The sequence below is a fragment of the Anarhichas minor genome, unplaced genomic scaffold, assembly GCF_050575085.1.
Source record: "Anarhichas minor isolate MPS153535 unplaced genomic scaffold, ASM5057508v1 ptg000003l, whole genome shotgun sequence".
Taxonomy (NCBI): domain Eukaryota; kingdom Metazoa; phylum Chordata; class Actinopteri; order Perciformes; family Anarhichadidae; genus Anarhichas; species Anarhichas minor.
The window spans coordinates 9628658-9642762 of NW_027466449.1; the positions used below are offsets into that span (position 1 = coordinate 9628658).

General features: G+C 43.2%; 1 protein-coding gene across 2 annotated transcripts in view; it reads left to right on the plus strand.

Moving 5' to 3' along the window:
- The window catches only part of LOC142955482 (nucleolar protein 4-like), a 131608-nt gene that overhangs the window by 15019 nt on the left and 102484 nt on the right, over nucleotides 1-14105 (plus strand). For both annotated transcript variants that reach the window (XM_076097022.1, XM_076097015.1), the window contains one exon: nucleotides 13449-13601. In XM_076097022.1, coding sequence (XP_075953137.1) covers nucleotides 13449-13601 — 153 coding nt within the window. The remainder of the gene's footprint in view (nucleotides 1-13448; nucleotides 13602-14105) is intronic.

Consider the following 14105-nt stretch of genomic DNA (forward strand, 5'->3'; position numbering starts at 1 on the left):
AATGTATTGGACGCACACACACACACACACACACACACACACACACACACACACACACACACACACACAAGCAGACAGAGAAAAGAGATTTGCTCTTTTAGAAAGCAGAATCGGAGCAGAATCGCTTGTTGACTGGTGTAGTGAAATGAGACTCCGTAAACTTCCTAAAACTACATTTCTAAAACCATTTTCCAATATTTTGGACATGATGGATCAAACTGAGATGTTATTTAAATGTGTCTAATGCCCAAAGAATGCTCTGTTTAGCTTCTCAGCCATAACGGATGTGTTTGAAGGAAGAACAAATCTTTCACGGTTATCACTGGTATTAGTGCTCGTGTGCAATATCATTCTCTACTCTCGGCATCCTGCTGTCTTCGTGACTGAAGAGGAATAAACATGTTGGAAGAGATTTTTCCATCAGTAACTACGTTTACGCGCACAAAGTGATTAAAAAAAGACATATTCCTACGAAGCTGTTTTATGAAAATGAATTGTCCTATATTGCTCTTTGCATATAGCTGTTCACACTCAATGTCCAAAAACATGTTGATATCGTAGTCCAGAAATGTCTTTTGGGCGTTCAGCTCTACTCCAGCCTTGCAAACGGTTGGCTGGTCGGTTTGTGTACAACGCACAGAGCTGGCCGTAAACAGGGAAAGAGGCTGTGTTTTCACAAACTGCTGTAAAAACTTCCATTGAGACGCACGCGTACACGTCCTAAGAATGCTCCTAAAACCAGAATAATATCTACACATCCCACATGTGTTAATCGAAAAATGCTTCCGTTGGCATAAGGCCTACTTTAGAATATCCAAACGGAATATGCTGTTTACACGCGTACCAAATGCACAATATTGACATATTCTGGATATCAGTGGGATATTAGTGGACATGTAAACGTAGTCTTGTTGTATTTAACTATGACTCGACATTGATGGTAAATCTTTCTTGTAGTTTGTATGATATTCATATTAGCTTCTTGTTGGTCTTTCAAATCTTCCTCCTTTCTTTCTCTGTCTGAGTGTCCGTATTGTTTCATGCGTATCTACTTTAAATACACGAAAGACGAGCTGATGTCTTATAATGAGCGGTAGCGGTCTCTCATTCTCACTGTTTAATCGCTGTTTAATCGAACGCATTTAAAACTTTTAGAAACTTGACATTCACACCGACTGTACTGTGACATTAAAGGTGAGACATCAGCCTGAGACGCCTCCGTCTTTCTCAAACTCCAGCTAACAAAATATGTAAAAACAGAAACAAAGTTTTCTCTTTTAATTGGTTGGAAAGGATAAAAAACACAGAGCTTGATTACTTCTACAGATTGTGCTTGAACTCTTAATTGGTTTTGCTGAATTTAGACGGTTGCCATGCCTTCAAAGACTTAGCAGTAATAAACACAATAAACACAACTCCCTCTCTGCTCTGTAAATAGTCTGAGCTCCACAGTGTTTAACATCATGAACTCAGTCACTCGTTTTCTCACTTAAAACTAATTAAAACTTTGACATTTCTATATAAATACATATTTTTCACTTCTTTCACTTGTAGTTTTGCATTTTTATGCGGAGTGGAGTAAAATACGATGCTTGTGTTATGAAGTGGCGTGACAACGCTATGGTTGGATGTTAAATTGTCAACTGATACAATAGATTAAAAAGGATTTCATTACAAAAACATAAATACATAAATACCATTTAGTGTAAAGCCTCAGCTGTAAAGCAGTGTTCAAGTTGAACGCAACTGTAATTTCATTCATTACCTCCACATCTTTGTGAGGATTGTGACTTAATCACACTTCTGTGTCGAGAAATCTGGTTTAATTACATTTAAAGTGGCAATAGACAGGTTATTATGCTTTAACATGAAGTAAATGTTTATTGCACAACGTAGAATAATGACACCATTAGCGTTTAAGCCTCGCTTTCACTCTGCAATTTTATCTGCCACGGGTAGGATCTCGATTTCATCACGATTCAATTAAAATAGCATAATTAATTAGCATAATTAATTATCACCAAGCCCTGATCCGATCCGATCTATTTCTTTCTTTTTCGTGATGCGGTTGTCATTGCGACAGCGGTGACGACAATGATGCCACTCGGACGTGCTAGTTTTCTATTTCAACTGTAGCTTACGTTGTTATAATAGTTGCTGGTTATTCGTGTCGCCGCACATTTCGATTTGTTTTCATCTTGATCATTTCTTGGATTGTAGATTTTTACATTAGTCCTGTACTTCTGAAAGGGTTTTATACTGTAGTATTCATCCTGTAGAACAGTGGTTCCCAAAGTGGGGGTCGCGACCCCTAGGGGGGGCGCGGTGGTACTACAGGGGGGTCGCGGCTTCATCACCAACCCACACACACAGACGCACACATACACCGGTAAAACAATATAAAATAACCGACGTGACATGCACTGTGTTCCAACCACGCCACCAGAGCGGCTCATGTCACAGACCGACTGTGGCAAAACCAGCGAGAGCGAGAGCGAGCGAGCGCGCGCGAGCGAGAGAGCGAGCGCGCGCCCGAGTGAGAGAGCGCGAACGAGCGAGGGAGAGAGAGAGTTAATTATTTTATATATTTTTTATTTTATATATATTTTATTATTGCTATTTTTTTTCCCAGTTAAACAAACTGAAGAATAAACTGTGAAGTGATATGTACTTATTTTAGAAAGAAATAAAAATATTTTATACAGTTCATGCATTATAATGCAATTCATTAAAAACCAAGAAAAATTTGGGGTCGGGTTGCGGGGGGGGGGGGGGGTCGTCCAATGTTCCTATATCATCAAAGGGGGTCTTGACAGAAAAAGTTTGGGAACCACTGCTGTAGAAGGTCATGTAATGAAGGTTTTTGTAGTAAAACATCTAAAAAGTGGAGAATGAATTATTTCACAGGACCTACTGTGGCTGCTGGTAAATCTCTGTACAGCCCTGCGTTTGTCGTGGAGTGCTGCTGATCTGGAGTCCGTTACATTGAGTTGGTAACAGTGCTGGTATTTTATTTAAACCAGGCTCACCTCCCCCTCTGTGGTCTCCCGTTGCCATGGTGAACAGCTCCTTTTGGTCGCTGTGATGGTGAAAAGAAATTAACACCAGTCTTAATTAGACTGCAAGGCTTCCATTTCCACTTTCGTCCCTCCTCCTCCTCCTCCTCCTCCTCCTGACCTTCTCCTCCTTCTCATCACTCCCCTCTCCCACCTGAACGGCAGGCTGGCATATTAACACCAGCCACCAGGCATAATTAATGAGAGCAGTCAGTCACAGTCGGCCCTCTGAGATTATGAACAGCTCAGCTTCAGGAAACATTATGTAAAAATCTAAAATCCAGAGTGTAGTATGATAGATTTGGTCAGTTTGGAGATTAGTCCGTTTGAAAAGTTACATTTTAGTTAAATTGGTCTTTCCCTAACAATCAAATTACACATTTAAGATTAATGTATTGAATATAAAGCATGTCAACGAACACTTCAACTGATCTTTACTCCAAGCAACCAGTAGTTGGTCAACCATCAGCCCAACTCCTGACTATTGCCGATGTATTGGCGCACGTGTGTGTTCGCTCCACAAGCTCCCTTAGCTTTCTTTAGTCGAATAAATCAACAAAATAAACACAAAATATCATAAAAGGAAATATTCCTATTCTCCTTATTAAACAGAAAAATACAACCGTACACCTTCTGGATTTAAGCTTCTCTCTAAAACAAAATGTACTCAAACTCGACAGTAACAAATTAAAACTCACCAAAAACCATCTTGGTTAGTCCTTCACTGTTCATTGGTTACTGCTATGGTTTGCTCAAAATAAACCCTTATGTGCCTGACCATCTCCATACAGAGGCAGATCATTGTATTCGCAAAAGAATATCCTCAAAAATTGACCAAAATGTATGTATGTATGAAGTACTCCGACAATCGTCGATACCCGATACACTTTCTCTGGCACTTAATTAAAGTGAAACGATAGTTGCTCTAATCAACTGCTTTTCCAGCTGCTTTCATCTCTCACTCTTCAGCTGACAGTTCATCTTTCAAGGGGTTTTCCCATCATTCTCCCGGTGTCATTTATTGTTTTGTCGCACATAGTGACAAGAGGATCATTGGAACCAGGACAAATAGGAGCAGCAGAAGCATAGCCATGCCTGATGAATTAAAGAAGTAACAACAGATACAATCGACCTCGTGAGCAGAAGAGCCTGTAATAGGTCTGTGAACTGTCCAAAGTTCCCTCTCAGCTCTGTGTAACCAGGCTGTTATGTTTGGTACACTGTCATTTAGACCTACAGTCAGGCTGCTTCAGTGACCCCAAGTCGTTAAAACCCAGACGCTAAATCAACCATATTTCTAAATGCTTTCATTGATTCAAAACGCAGATTTTTCTTCATGCTGCTTTAGTGAAGTGAGAACACCACCTGTTAATGTATGTAGGGTGAGTGCTAGACTATATGTCTGTCGTATTTACACCTCCTGTGTGGCTACTGTGGTTTCTGTACTTGTGTCAGTCTGGGTTATAACTCTGTTCACTGTGGTGTTTGCTCCACAATATGCTGCTAAGTGTTGGCAGTTCAGTGTAAAGTTAAATATCTAGAGTTTTCCTTTTGGTCACTCAAAGAACAGGAGAGAATTGGAGAAAATTAAATATCACAATATTTTTGACCAAATACCTCCATTGATATTGTGACAATATTGTGCGTTAGGCCATTTACAAAATACTTACAGTGCAGTGCAGAGACGCTAATGGCTTGTTTGCAATCACGTGACTATTATGACGCGCGGAATTCAGATGGACGGCAGGAAGTGAGGAACCTATACTGCGCAAATTGGCAATGAAGGAAAGTGAATACATAAAAGGGTTGGTTGAACCTGCAGCAGGTATCGCCAGAAAATAGAAAAACATATCGGATGTGATCCCTAGAAAATGAAGAAGACACCTTGACCGATTTGCCCGGTGTAATCGACATTACAAATGAGCTCGTCCTCCAGACCTCCTACTACGCGGCTTGCCAGATGAAGGCGTAAAAGAGTCTGGAGCCTTGCAACTGTTTTGTGTGCACCTGATTTGATATACATTTCATCAGCGTCTGGCTTGTTTGCACGTTGTCCCTGTCCCAGCAGATGAACGGTCCTCCGATTTCCTCCCACAGTCCAGAAACATGCAGGTTCTTGCCGCCTCTTGCCCAATGTCAGCTAGGATCAGCCCGCCGCAACGAGCGGTTACAAGTAATGGATTGATGGAAATCATTCACTTTCTAATCTTTCCTAGAGATGGAGTTGATGTGTGAAATGGAATATATTTTTCACCTGTATCCAGTTTTGTGGAAGAAAGAATACACTTTCCTGCTGGTTTGCACACTGGTGTCTGGAGGGAGGAGGAGGAGGAGGAGGAAGCAGAGGGAGATGTTCTTGTGGGACAACGGGCTTCTCATTATCACGTCTCCCCCCTCCTTCTTTTTCCTCTTCGTTTTTTGTACCTCCCCCCTCCTCCAAAACACACATTTCACCTCCCTCCAGCATCCCTCCTCTTCCATTCTCACCGTCTCCCCACAGACACCCTACCCTCTCCTCCTTTTCTCCTCGTCTCCCCCATCCCTCTTCCCTGTTCAGCTTCTCTCCATCCCCTGTCATCCCCCCCAAACCCTTCCTCTTATACCACAATGTCCCTTTCTCAGCCCTGCTGCCAACACTGCTTGATAATTAGCTCAATGCTTCTTAGGTGTGTGTGTGTGAGCGAGCGTGCGTGTGTATGTGTGTGTGTGTGTGTGTGGGGGGGGGGGGTGTCTTCAAAATCAACACTTTCATCAACATCACCCTTATTGCAAGCATCATTATCACTATCATTAGATTATCACTATCACTATGATAATCATTAGTATCATCGTCACTATTATATTTCTGATCTGAATGGCTCATGTCCTCATGTCTTGTCACCAACATTTTCTGTTTAAGAACAACTTTTAATCTATAAGTAATAGGTTTCTACACATTTAATAGTTTATATTATAAGTTTTGAGTGTGCTTTCAAGCATTTCGAACGTTTTAGTGACTTTCAGGTGGTAAAAGGTTGACATGAAGCATTTTCCAGTACAAAATTCCTTGAGGTTAAACTGGCCTCACTGGACACTTTGAATGGTCAGTTGTCAATTTGTGCATTTTGTTTCACAGGGAGGACTCACCGGATCATTTTGATCACAAGCAACTAGCGAAGCATCTTTTTCTCAACAAGACTCTTTGGATTCTATATTACAGAAGCTTTATAGTTTAGAGAATATTAAAGAGCATATCAAAAGTGACAGAAGGGGGGGGGGGGGGGGGGGGACTCAGTAAAATTGCACAAATCCCTCTAATCTAATCCCTGCTACTTCAGCACCACGGACAGCACCATGGATATACCAATTCACAGCACAGTTAGGCTCCTGGGAGTCTATTTCAGAGCCGTGGTTGGGGCCATAGATTCTTGTACAAACCTCAGTCAGATAAAGTATCAATGAGTCGGGCACACCAGATCAATATGTATACCATACCAATGGTGACACACGTGCCTAAGGCTGCCTGCTCCTGAATTAAGGTAATCAGAAATGCTCTTTAGTTGGCAATTTTGCCTGCTCCATGTCAACATAGTCACTGTCACAAAGGAAAGGGCTGTTGCTTTTGGCCTGTTTCTTTCATCTGAAGTGGGATCCTCTCTCTTTTAGATCTGTCCGAACCAAGGGGGTGAGATAAGAGGATGATAAATGAGAGGAAGGCAGGACTATATGGGCACTAAAGGAGAGTAGATGTGCAACATCTGGGAAGGAGTGTTTGGGCTGTGGTATCAAATCCTCCAGAGAGAGATGGGGATGATGGATGGATGGACAGAGTAAGACAGAGCGATGGGATGCTGCTGTATATAGAGAAAGGGATGGAAGCAGGTCGCAGTGAGCAGGATGGATGGATAGAGGGAAGAGAGGAGCGGCGGAAGGAGGGATGGTTTGTGTCACGGCCCATTTAGCGGCTGCCTCTCCAGTCTGCTGACTGTAAACAGGATTATCACTGACTGTCACACAGTCACTACTTTTTTAAAAACATTTTTTTTACAGCTTGTTGAAGCTTTAGTCTCTTCCTCGAAACACACTCTGCTCATCACGCTTCAGCAGTGTTCAGACTGACACTAGCAGTGTATGAAAAACACCATTCATTTCAATGAGAACACTCAGAGGGCTCCATCAGAAATACATCAGTGACACTTATTTTCATACCGTTGACACACTCTATTTTGTTTAGCAAGAGGTGATTGTGTTCCTCAGCCAGCCCCTTCCAGATCGAATCATTGCGTTCTTAACATTACATTATACAGTAGTTTACCTCAGAAAGCGCTGACCCACATGAAGGGTGATGTTTTTGTCTACACTGTGCAGTAATTGTCCAGTGTATTATTCTGCATCTGTATAAAGTCAAACTGGGGAATACTTTGAATATGTTGGAGCTGTTGTATCAAGCGTTATTGCGTAAAATGTTCCTGATACGACACACCGATGAAATATTCATGCAGACTGGACTAACTGTGGGTCTTTCTGGTCTGATTATGTTGTTGAAGTTGGAACTGGAGCTTTTTCTACTGCATTGCATTATGGTACCTCAGGGCTGACGTGGTGTGTGTGTGTGTTTCTGGACTCTCTTTTGTGTGTTTGTGTTAGTCAGCATTTGTGTATACCAGGATGTGACGGTCAGAACACTCGTGTCACAGTGTGTGTGTGAGCATATATGCGTTGCGTGCATGTGTTTCTACATGAAGTGTGTCTACACACTGTGTGTGTGTGTGTGTGTGTGTGTACGTATGTGTGTCAGGGTATGTGTGTGTATGTCGTGATGCAGGTTGGCTGCTGCTGCTCGCGGCTCAGCACACGCTTCATCCTGCTGTGTGTCCCAGTCTATTGGATGAAGAGGGGAGGAGGAGGATGGTGGTGGTGCTAGTGGAGAGGGGATGGGGGAGGGGGGGGGCAGTTAGCTTTCACTGAATGGACCCCACGTGTATCCTAGCAACAGGCTGGTTTGGAAATGGGAGAGAGAGTGCACACAACAAATAAAACAGAGGAAATGAGAGAGAGAGAGAGAGAGAGAGAGGTTTCTAATAATGTGTGGATGGAGGCAGTGGAGGTGTAGCAGGTCATAGGAGAGAGATGGAGGGTCAGATAGAGATAAGGTGAGATACACAAGCTTTTGAAATGACACAAAATTAAATGAAATATGTTCCATATATACATGATCTGCTGATCTTTATTAATCAAGTTAGTCAAGTTAGTTTAAATGCAATAATTCTACAACTCACACAGTTCAGTACGTAAGCCACGTAACAAGTACGGTAAAATGAGCCAATTATAAATTGGCTCTACATGAAACACAGCAGCGGTCTCCTGGGTGAAAGTCCAGCCATCCAACCTGTCCTCATGAGCTGAAATACAATGGGGGAATACCATGTCAAACTGGAGAGAGAGAGAGAGAGAGAGAGAGAGAGAGAGAGAGAGAGAGAGAGAGAGAGAGAGAGAGAGAGAGAGAGAGAGAGAGAGAGAGAGAGAGAGAGAGAGAGAGAGAGAGAGAGAGAGAGAGAGAGAGAGAGAGAAAAAAGTAGTCTCGTTTTCAGTATTTTAGTGGACGATACTTTGTCATGGCTGCTGCACAGGAGGAACATGTGTGTACACAGCCTGCAGCCTCCTGAGACACGCATGCAGTCCTGTGTGTTTATTTGTATGTTCACTCAAGTGTGTCCTGCAGTCAGGCAGCTCTGCAGCTCTCTCTCTCTCTCTGACTTTGACCCTTCTGCTCGGCCAGTAGAAAGTGGGGGGTTGCTGTTTGCGTCGGTCGGTCGGTTGCATGCTGTGCTGTCCTGTGTGCTGTGCCTTAAGGTGTTCCCTCAACACACACACACACACACACACACACACACACACACAGGCCCCGTGGCCCACAAATAGTGTGTGTGTGTGTGCGCATGCTGTCACATAAGCTACAGTCCCGGGCTAGTGATGTGCCCTACAACCTCAGGTCCAGTGTGTGTGTGTGTGCACACTTTTTCCTTCCATGTAGAAGTGTTATTGCTTGATAAGTTGTGTGTGGTGGTTTTACGTCACATTCAGTCCCGGTATCAGGGACAACGAGAATGGGAGCAGACAGTTGAGGACAAACATGTCCTCTCCGTTCTTTTTGTGTGTGTGTGTGTGTGTGTGCACTAGAGCTCTGTTGTACGGTGGCCCGGCCCTCCTGTGATGTGCCAATGAGAGGGAAAGGCCACTGCTGGCCCTGCATGCTGTAAACACACGTCAGAGAAAAGAAACAAACTGAATCACGTTCGAGGTCCTGGGTCACGGTGGGAGGAACAAAACCTTCTACTTAAAACAGATCACATGATGCGCCTTATTATACATTTTTAAGTGAGTAAAAATTAGAAAGTCATTATACATGTAGTTTCATTCATGCAGTATATTCAGATGAGAGGTACAGTTTTATATCCAGTGGTTTTATTTTTAAAGCAATCCGTCCGACAGACCTTGACAGTACCTCACAGTAGTTATGGCGGTAACAATTATTCTCTAAACCTTTTTCTCTCCTAAAAAAAGTCATAACTTCTGTGGAGACAGATAGATGTCAGGGTTGTGGGTACAATTCCTATGAACTCTTTTAAATAGAGGCGGTTGATTGAATGATTGAAATGATTGAATGTAACATGATTTTAAAACCAGCTCATTCTTTCTTCTTGTATGTCTCATTGTCTACGTTTAAAAACATTTTCCCTTATTCCGAAAAAGACTTAACTCGTAAGCTGTTTACTGTTTAAGCAGGTTAGTGCATTAATAATGCAGCACGTTACATTTCGAATTGACCCTTTGCTAAGCCCCTACTCCCCACAGCTACTCCATCAAGCTGCCATGGAGCCCACACTGCCACTAACTGTCCTCCGTGCATACATATTATACATTTAAAAACAAAAAATGGATTCAGAGAGAGGCAGACAGAAGAGTCTTCAATATGCGTTTGAAGGATCCAGGATGACAAACTGATTCTCTCCTCTGTAACAACACGACTGTCCTCCTGTCTTCTTTCCTCTTTCACACCCTCCTCCTCCTCCTCCTCCTCCTCTTCCTGGCAATTGTAATGGCATCGGGGATGTGAGGGTGGGGTGGGTGTCATTAGAAACATCCCTTCTGTGATAAGATGCAGCTGGTTACCATAGCAACCCCTATTACAGTACCTGCTCCCTGAGACGGAGAGGAGGGGGAGGGAATGTTGGAGAGAGAAAGAGCCAGAGAGGGGTGGTGGGTCAAAAGATAGTGTCCTGATTGTGTGTATGAATTGATGTGCAAATGTGTGTGTGTGTGTGTGTGTGTGTGTGTGTGTGCGATGAAAAGGCTTCAGTTCATTGGGTCTTCATTAGATGCTCTACATCTGGTAAAGGCCGCACAGGGAACACTGCTTCAGAATAATGAGACACACACACACACCTGTCACCCTGGCCTCCCTCACACACACACACACACACACACACACACACACACACACACACACACACACACACACACACACACACACACACACAGGTAGACAGGCGTCCCGCTTCCTGTCGACTGGAAATTGAACACTGTTCACACACATAACAAGTTGTGTCATCTGACGTGGAAATGAAATATTCTCTCAGGCAGCTGTGGACTCTCAGGCTCCTGGTGTCTCCACACTTTCTAGCGTCAGCTGTGCGTCTCCATTTGTGTGCGGATGCAGAACAGGGCTCCTATATTCATATAATATTTTTATATGAACTTTTGATTGAATGTGAGAAACCTGCAGATAATTATCATCATCTCTGTGTGGCCCTGCAGAGCTTTTAGTGCAGTGATCTCAGCGCTCCCATCAACGTTGTTTCAAGCAGCAGGCAGAAAAGAGCGATTATGAATCCAATAATGTTTGGTTCAGTTGGTTCAGACCGATAAAGAACGTAGTGGAGCCCAATCCTTTTCTCAGGAGTGTGTGGAGACGTTGGGATACGGTCCGCTATACAACTACTATACACACTTTAGGTTCTTCTATACTGTCTGCAAGCACGTGTGACCAGAGAGACTGACTGTACATGAACGTTTGCGCCTCCTAATTGCGCCACATGTTCTTTTCTTGTGAGTGACCGTGAGCTCTGGTCTGTGTGTGTGTTTGTCTGTGCGCGCACACGGAAGCAACAAGACTCACACTTTGTTCTGTAACTCAATTATTCTGCACAAACACACACAACCTGTTGCAGAAAATATGCTGTGGGGACACACTAACACACACACACACACACACACACACACACTCACCTGCCCTGTGAGGCACAGCTCTCATTGGTTACCATGGCAATAGCAGGCTTTACCATGTGCTACTGGATTGAAGCTGGGGAGGTGTGTGTGTGTGTGTGTGTGTGTGTGTGTGTGTGTGTGTGTGTGTGTGTGTGTGTGTGTGTGTGTGTGTGTGTGTGTGTGTGTGTGTGTGTGTGTGTGTGTGTGTGTGTGTGTGTGTGAGAGAGAGAGACCTACCACCTGTTGCTATCCACTGACACATATTGAGTCTTTTTCCTCCCTCCATCCATCCCTCTATTAGTCTTCCTGTCTCTCCTCCCTCTCTTTCTCCCCTATCTCTATCTTTTATGCCTTTGTCTAAAAAACAAATACACACTCACTTGTCCCACCCCTTGGAGTCCCTCTTTCCTCCGTGGTACACACTCACACAGCTTTGTGGGGAAAAAGGGCGGGACTCCCAAGACTTCCTGGTATTCCCATGTTTGTGTGAGCGTGAGAGACAGAGAGAGGAAGAGAGTGTGCTCTGTTCTCTGGGAAGTTTGGTTAACATGCAGCAGGTGTACAAGTCTTTGTCTAATAGTCACTAAAGTATAATTATACATCATGAATTTTTTTCCACACCATTAAACATCAGAGGAAATTGGCATGTTGGAAACATTTCATTAAGCTCTGAATATATACAGCAACTAAAGACGAGCAAGACGTTTATGTAAAGGCCCGTTATGACGTGAAATTCTCTCCCAAAAGGCTTTTTATGTTGCCATTATTAATCTTAACTTTCAAAACTGTCACCAACGTACCAAATAGGTGCGTTTCCATCCTTCTGTTTTTATGGACATTTTAAATGTTCGCCCAAAAATAAAAACCCTGAGTGGAAATGCAAAAAATTCACCAAAATCGCCAAACAAAAGTTCCATAAAATCAAAATGGAAACAGATTTAGTGAATAAAGGACAACTTAAGGGAAACATGGGACTTCAACGTCCAGCTTCTGCTCTGCCCAAGAAACAACGAGTTTCCTCATCGTGAACTTCCTCACATTAATACATGAAACAAACACAAATGTCATAATACATCCATTTTTTACGCACAGGAAGCACAAAGTTAATGTTTAAATTCCCTTTGAAGCCAGTAACGTTCCATCTCCAATATGTGATATTATGCTGCCAAAAAAGTGCAGCATAATAAGTTCAACGATCACAGTATGAGGTCTGCATCCATCAGTTTTCTTATCTCAAATGAAGAAGCTGTAAAAACCTAATTATGTACATCAAGGCAGATTGTGACATGAAGTTCAACAGCGACTCTTCATGAACAGACTTAATGTGAACTACAGAAGGCTGATACCTTAAACAGAAAGGTATAACTGTGCTTTTGATAGTAGAGAGTAAAGACGGGACAGTCACTGAATCTTTATTTGAAAAGAATGTCCCCGTTTGTCAGAGAGGAGTCCTGCACGGCCAGCCTCCAGTTCTCACAATCTCGAGACCATAAAGCACAAGAAAGGAATTATTCTTCATTATAAATTCTTTCTTTATTAGATGTTTTATTTGTATTCGTTATTAAACTGAAACATAGAACCGTATACCTTCTGAATTCAGGTTTCTCTCCTTCGCTGAGCTAAAACAGGCTTAATTTCCTCGTTAAAAGTTGTCCCTCAGCGGTGCAATGCGAAGAAGCTGTGCGGGAACACCGAAAATTGGCATTTGTGTTTTCCACTTGACAACTACGCACACTGGTTCCAGTGCGGACTATCTGCGTTTCCATGCTGCAGTTTGGCCAATAACTTTCCTTCTCAGTAGTGTTCTTCGTATGTTAAGGTGACTGAGAAGGAGACTGCCCGTGGTTCCGACCACCCATTATTCCAAAACACCAATGGTCCCAAAATGTCCCATTGGACAGAAAAAGTTGTCCGAACAAACGGCCATTGCTCCGAAGACCCACTGCCCATTGTTGTGCTGTGCCAGCTGCCCACTGAGCAGTGGCTCTCACTCATTCTTCGAAAGGCAGACTTATTAAATTGAATTAGCAAAAATACATGGCTAGATAGCTGATGCATTTGTCCAATCACCCAACCTCATTCGGAATCTTTGTTGCATGCCACTCTGTCTTCATGTCTCCTATCTCTCTCCCCCTCTGTGTCCAGTGTGTGGATGGAGTCTCAGGGGTGGACTCGTCCCTGAAGCGTGTGGCGGTGGTGGAGGATTTCTTCGACATCATCTATGCCATGCATGTGGAGATCAGCGCCGACCCCAGCAAAGCCCCGAAACACGCCGGCCAGAAGAAGACCTACAAAGCTGTGAGAACCACATCATGCTACCGTTTGTGTTTAGAATATCAGGAAGTTCTGGTTTGTGAGAGACAGTTTCCACTTTTGTTGCTAATTTAAATATGTGATTCTTCTTGGTGGTTTCTTTTTTTGTCGGTCTTCATCTTTCAGTCTCACTTTGTCGTCTCTCTCTTCCTTTAAGTTTTCACGCCTCTGTCTCTCCTCCGCGCTCCCCCCTACAGAGTGTATTCTCTCTGTCATACCCTGTGTTGTCTGTTGCTTAACACACTGCTCCCCCCCCCCCCCCCCCCCCTCTCTCTCGCTCTTCCTCTTCTTTGGGCCTCATTCCTCTTTCACTCTCTGGCAAAAAAAGAGAAAAGAAACAGACGACATAGTTTCAGTTTCCGATCAGATGGATTTCAGTCAGAAACTGGCCGACACATCAAGTCGATTTCTTGTGTTTTGACTATTTTCTTTAGTAAATGTCACTTCTTTAGTAATTACCAAATCACGTAGTTCCAGCATCTTGTTTGT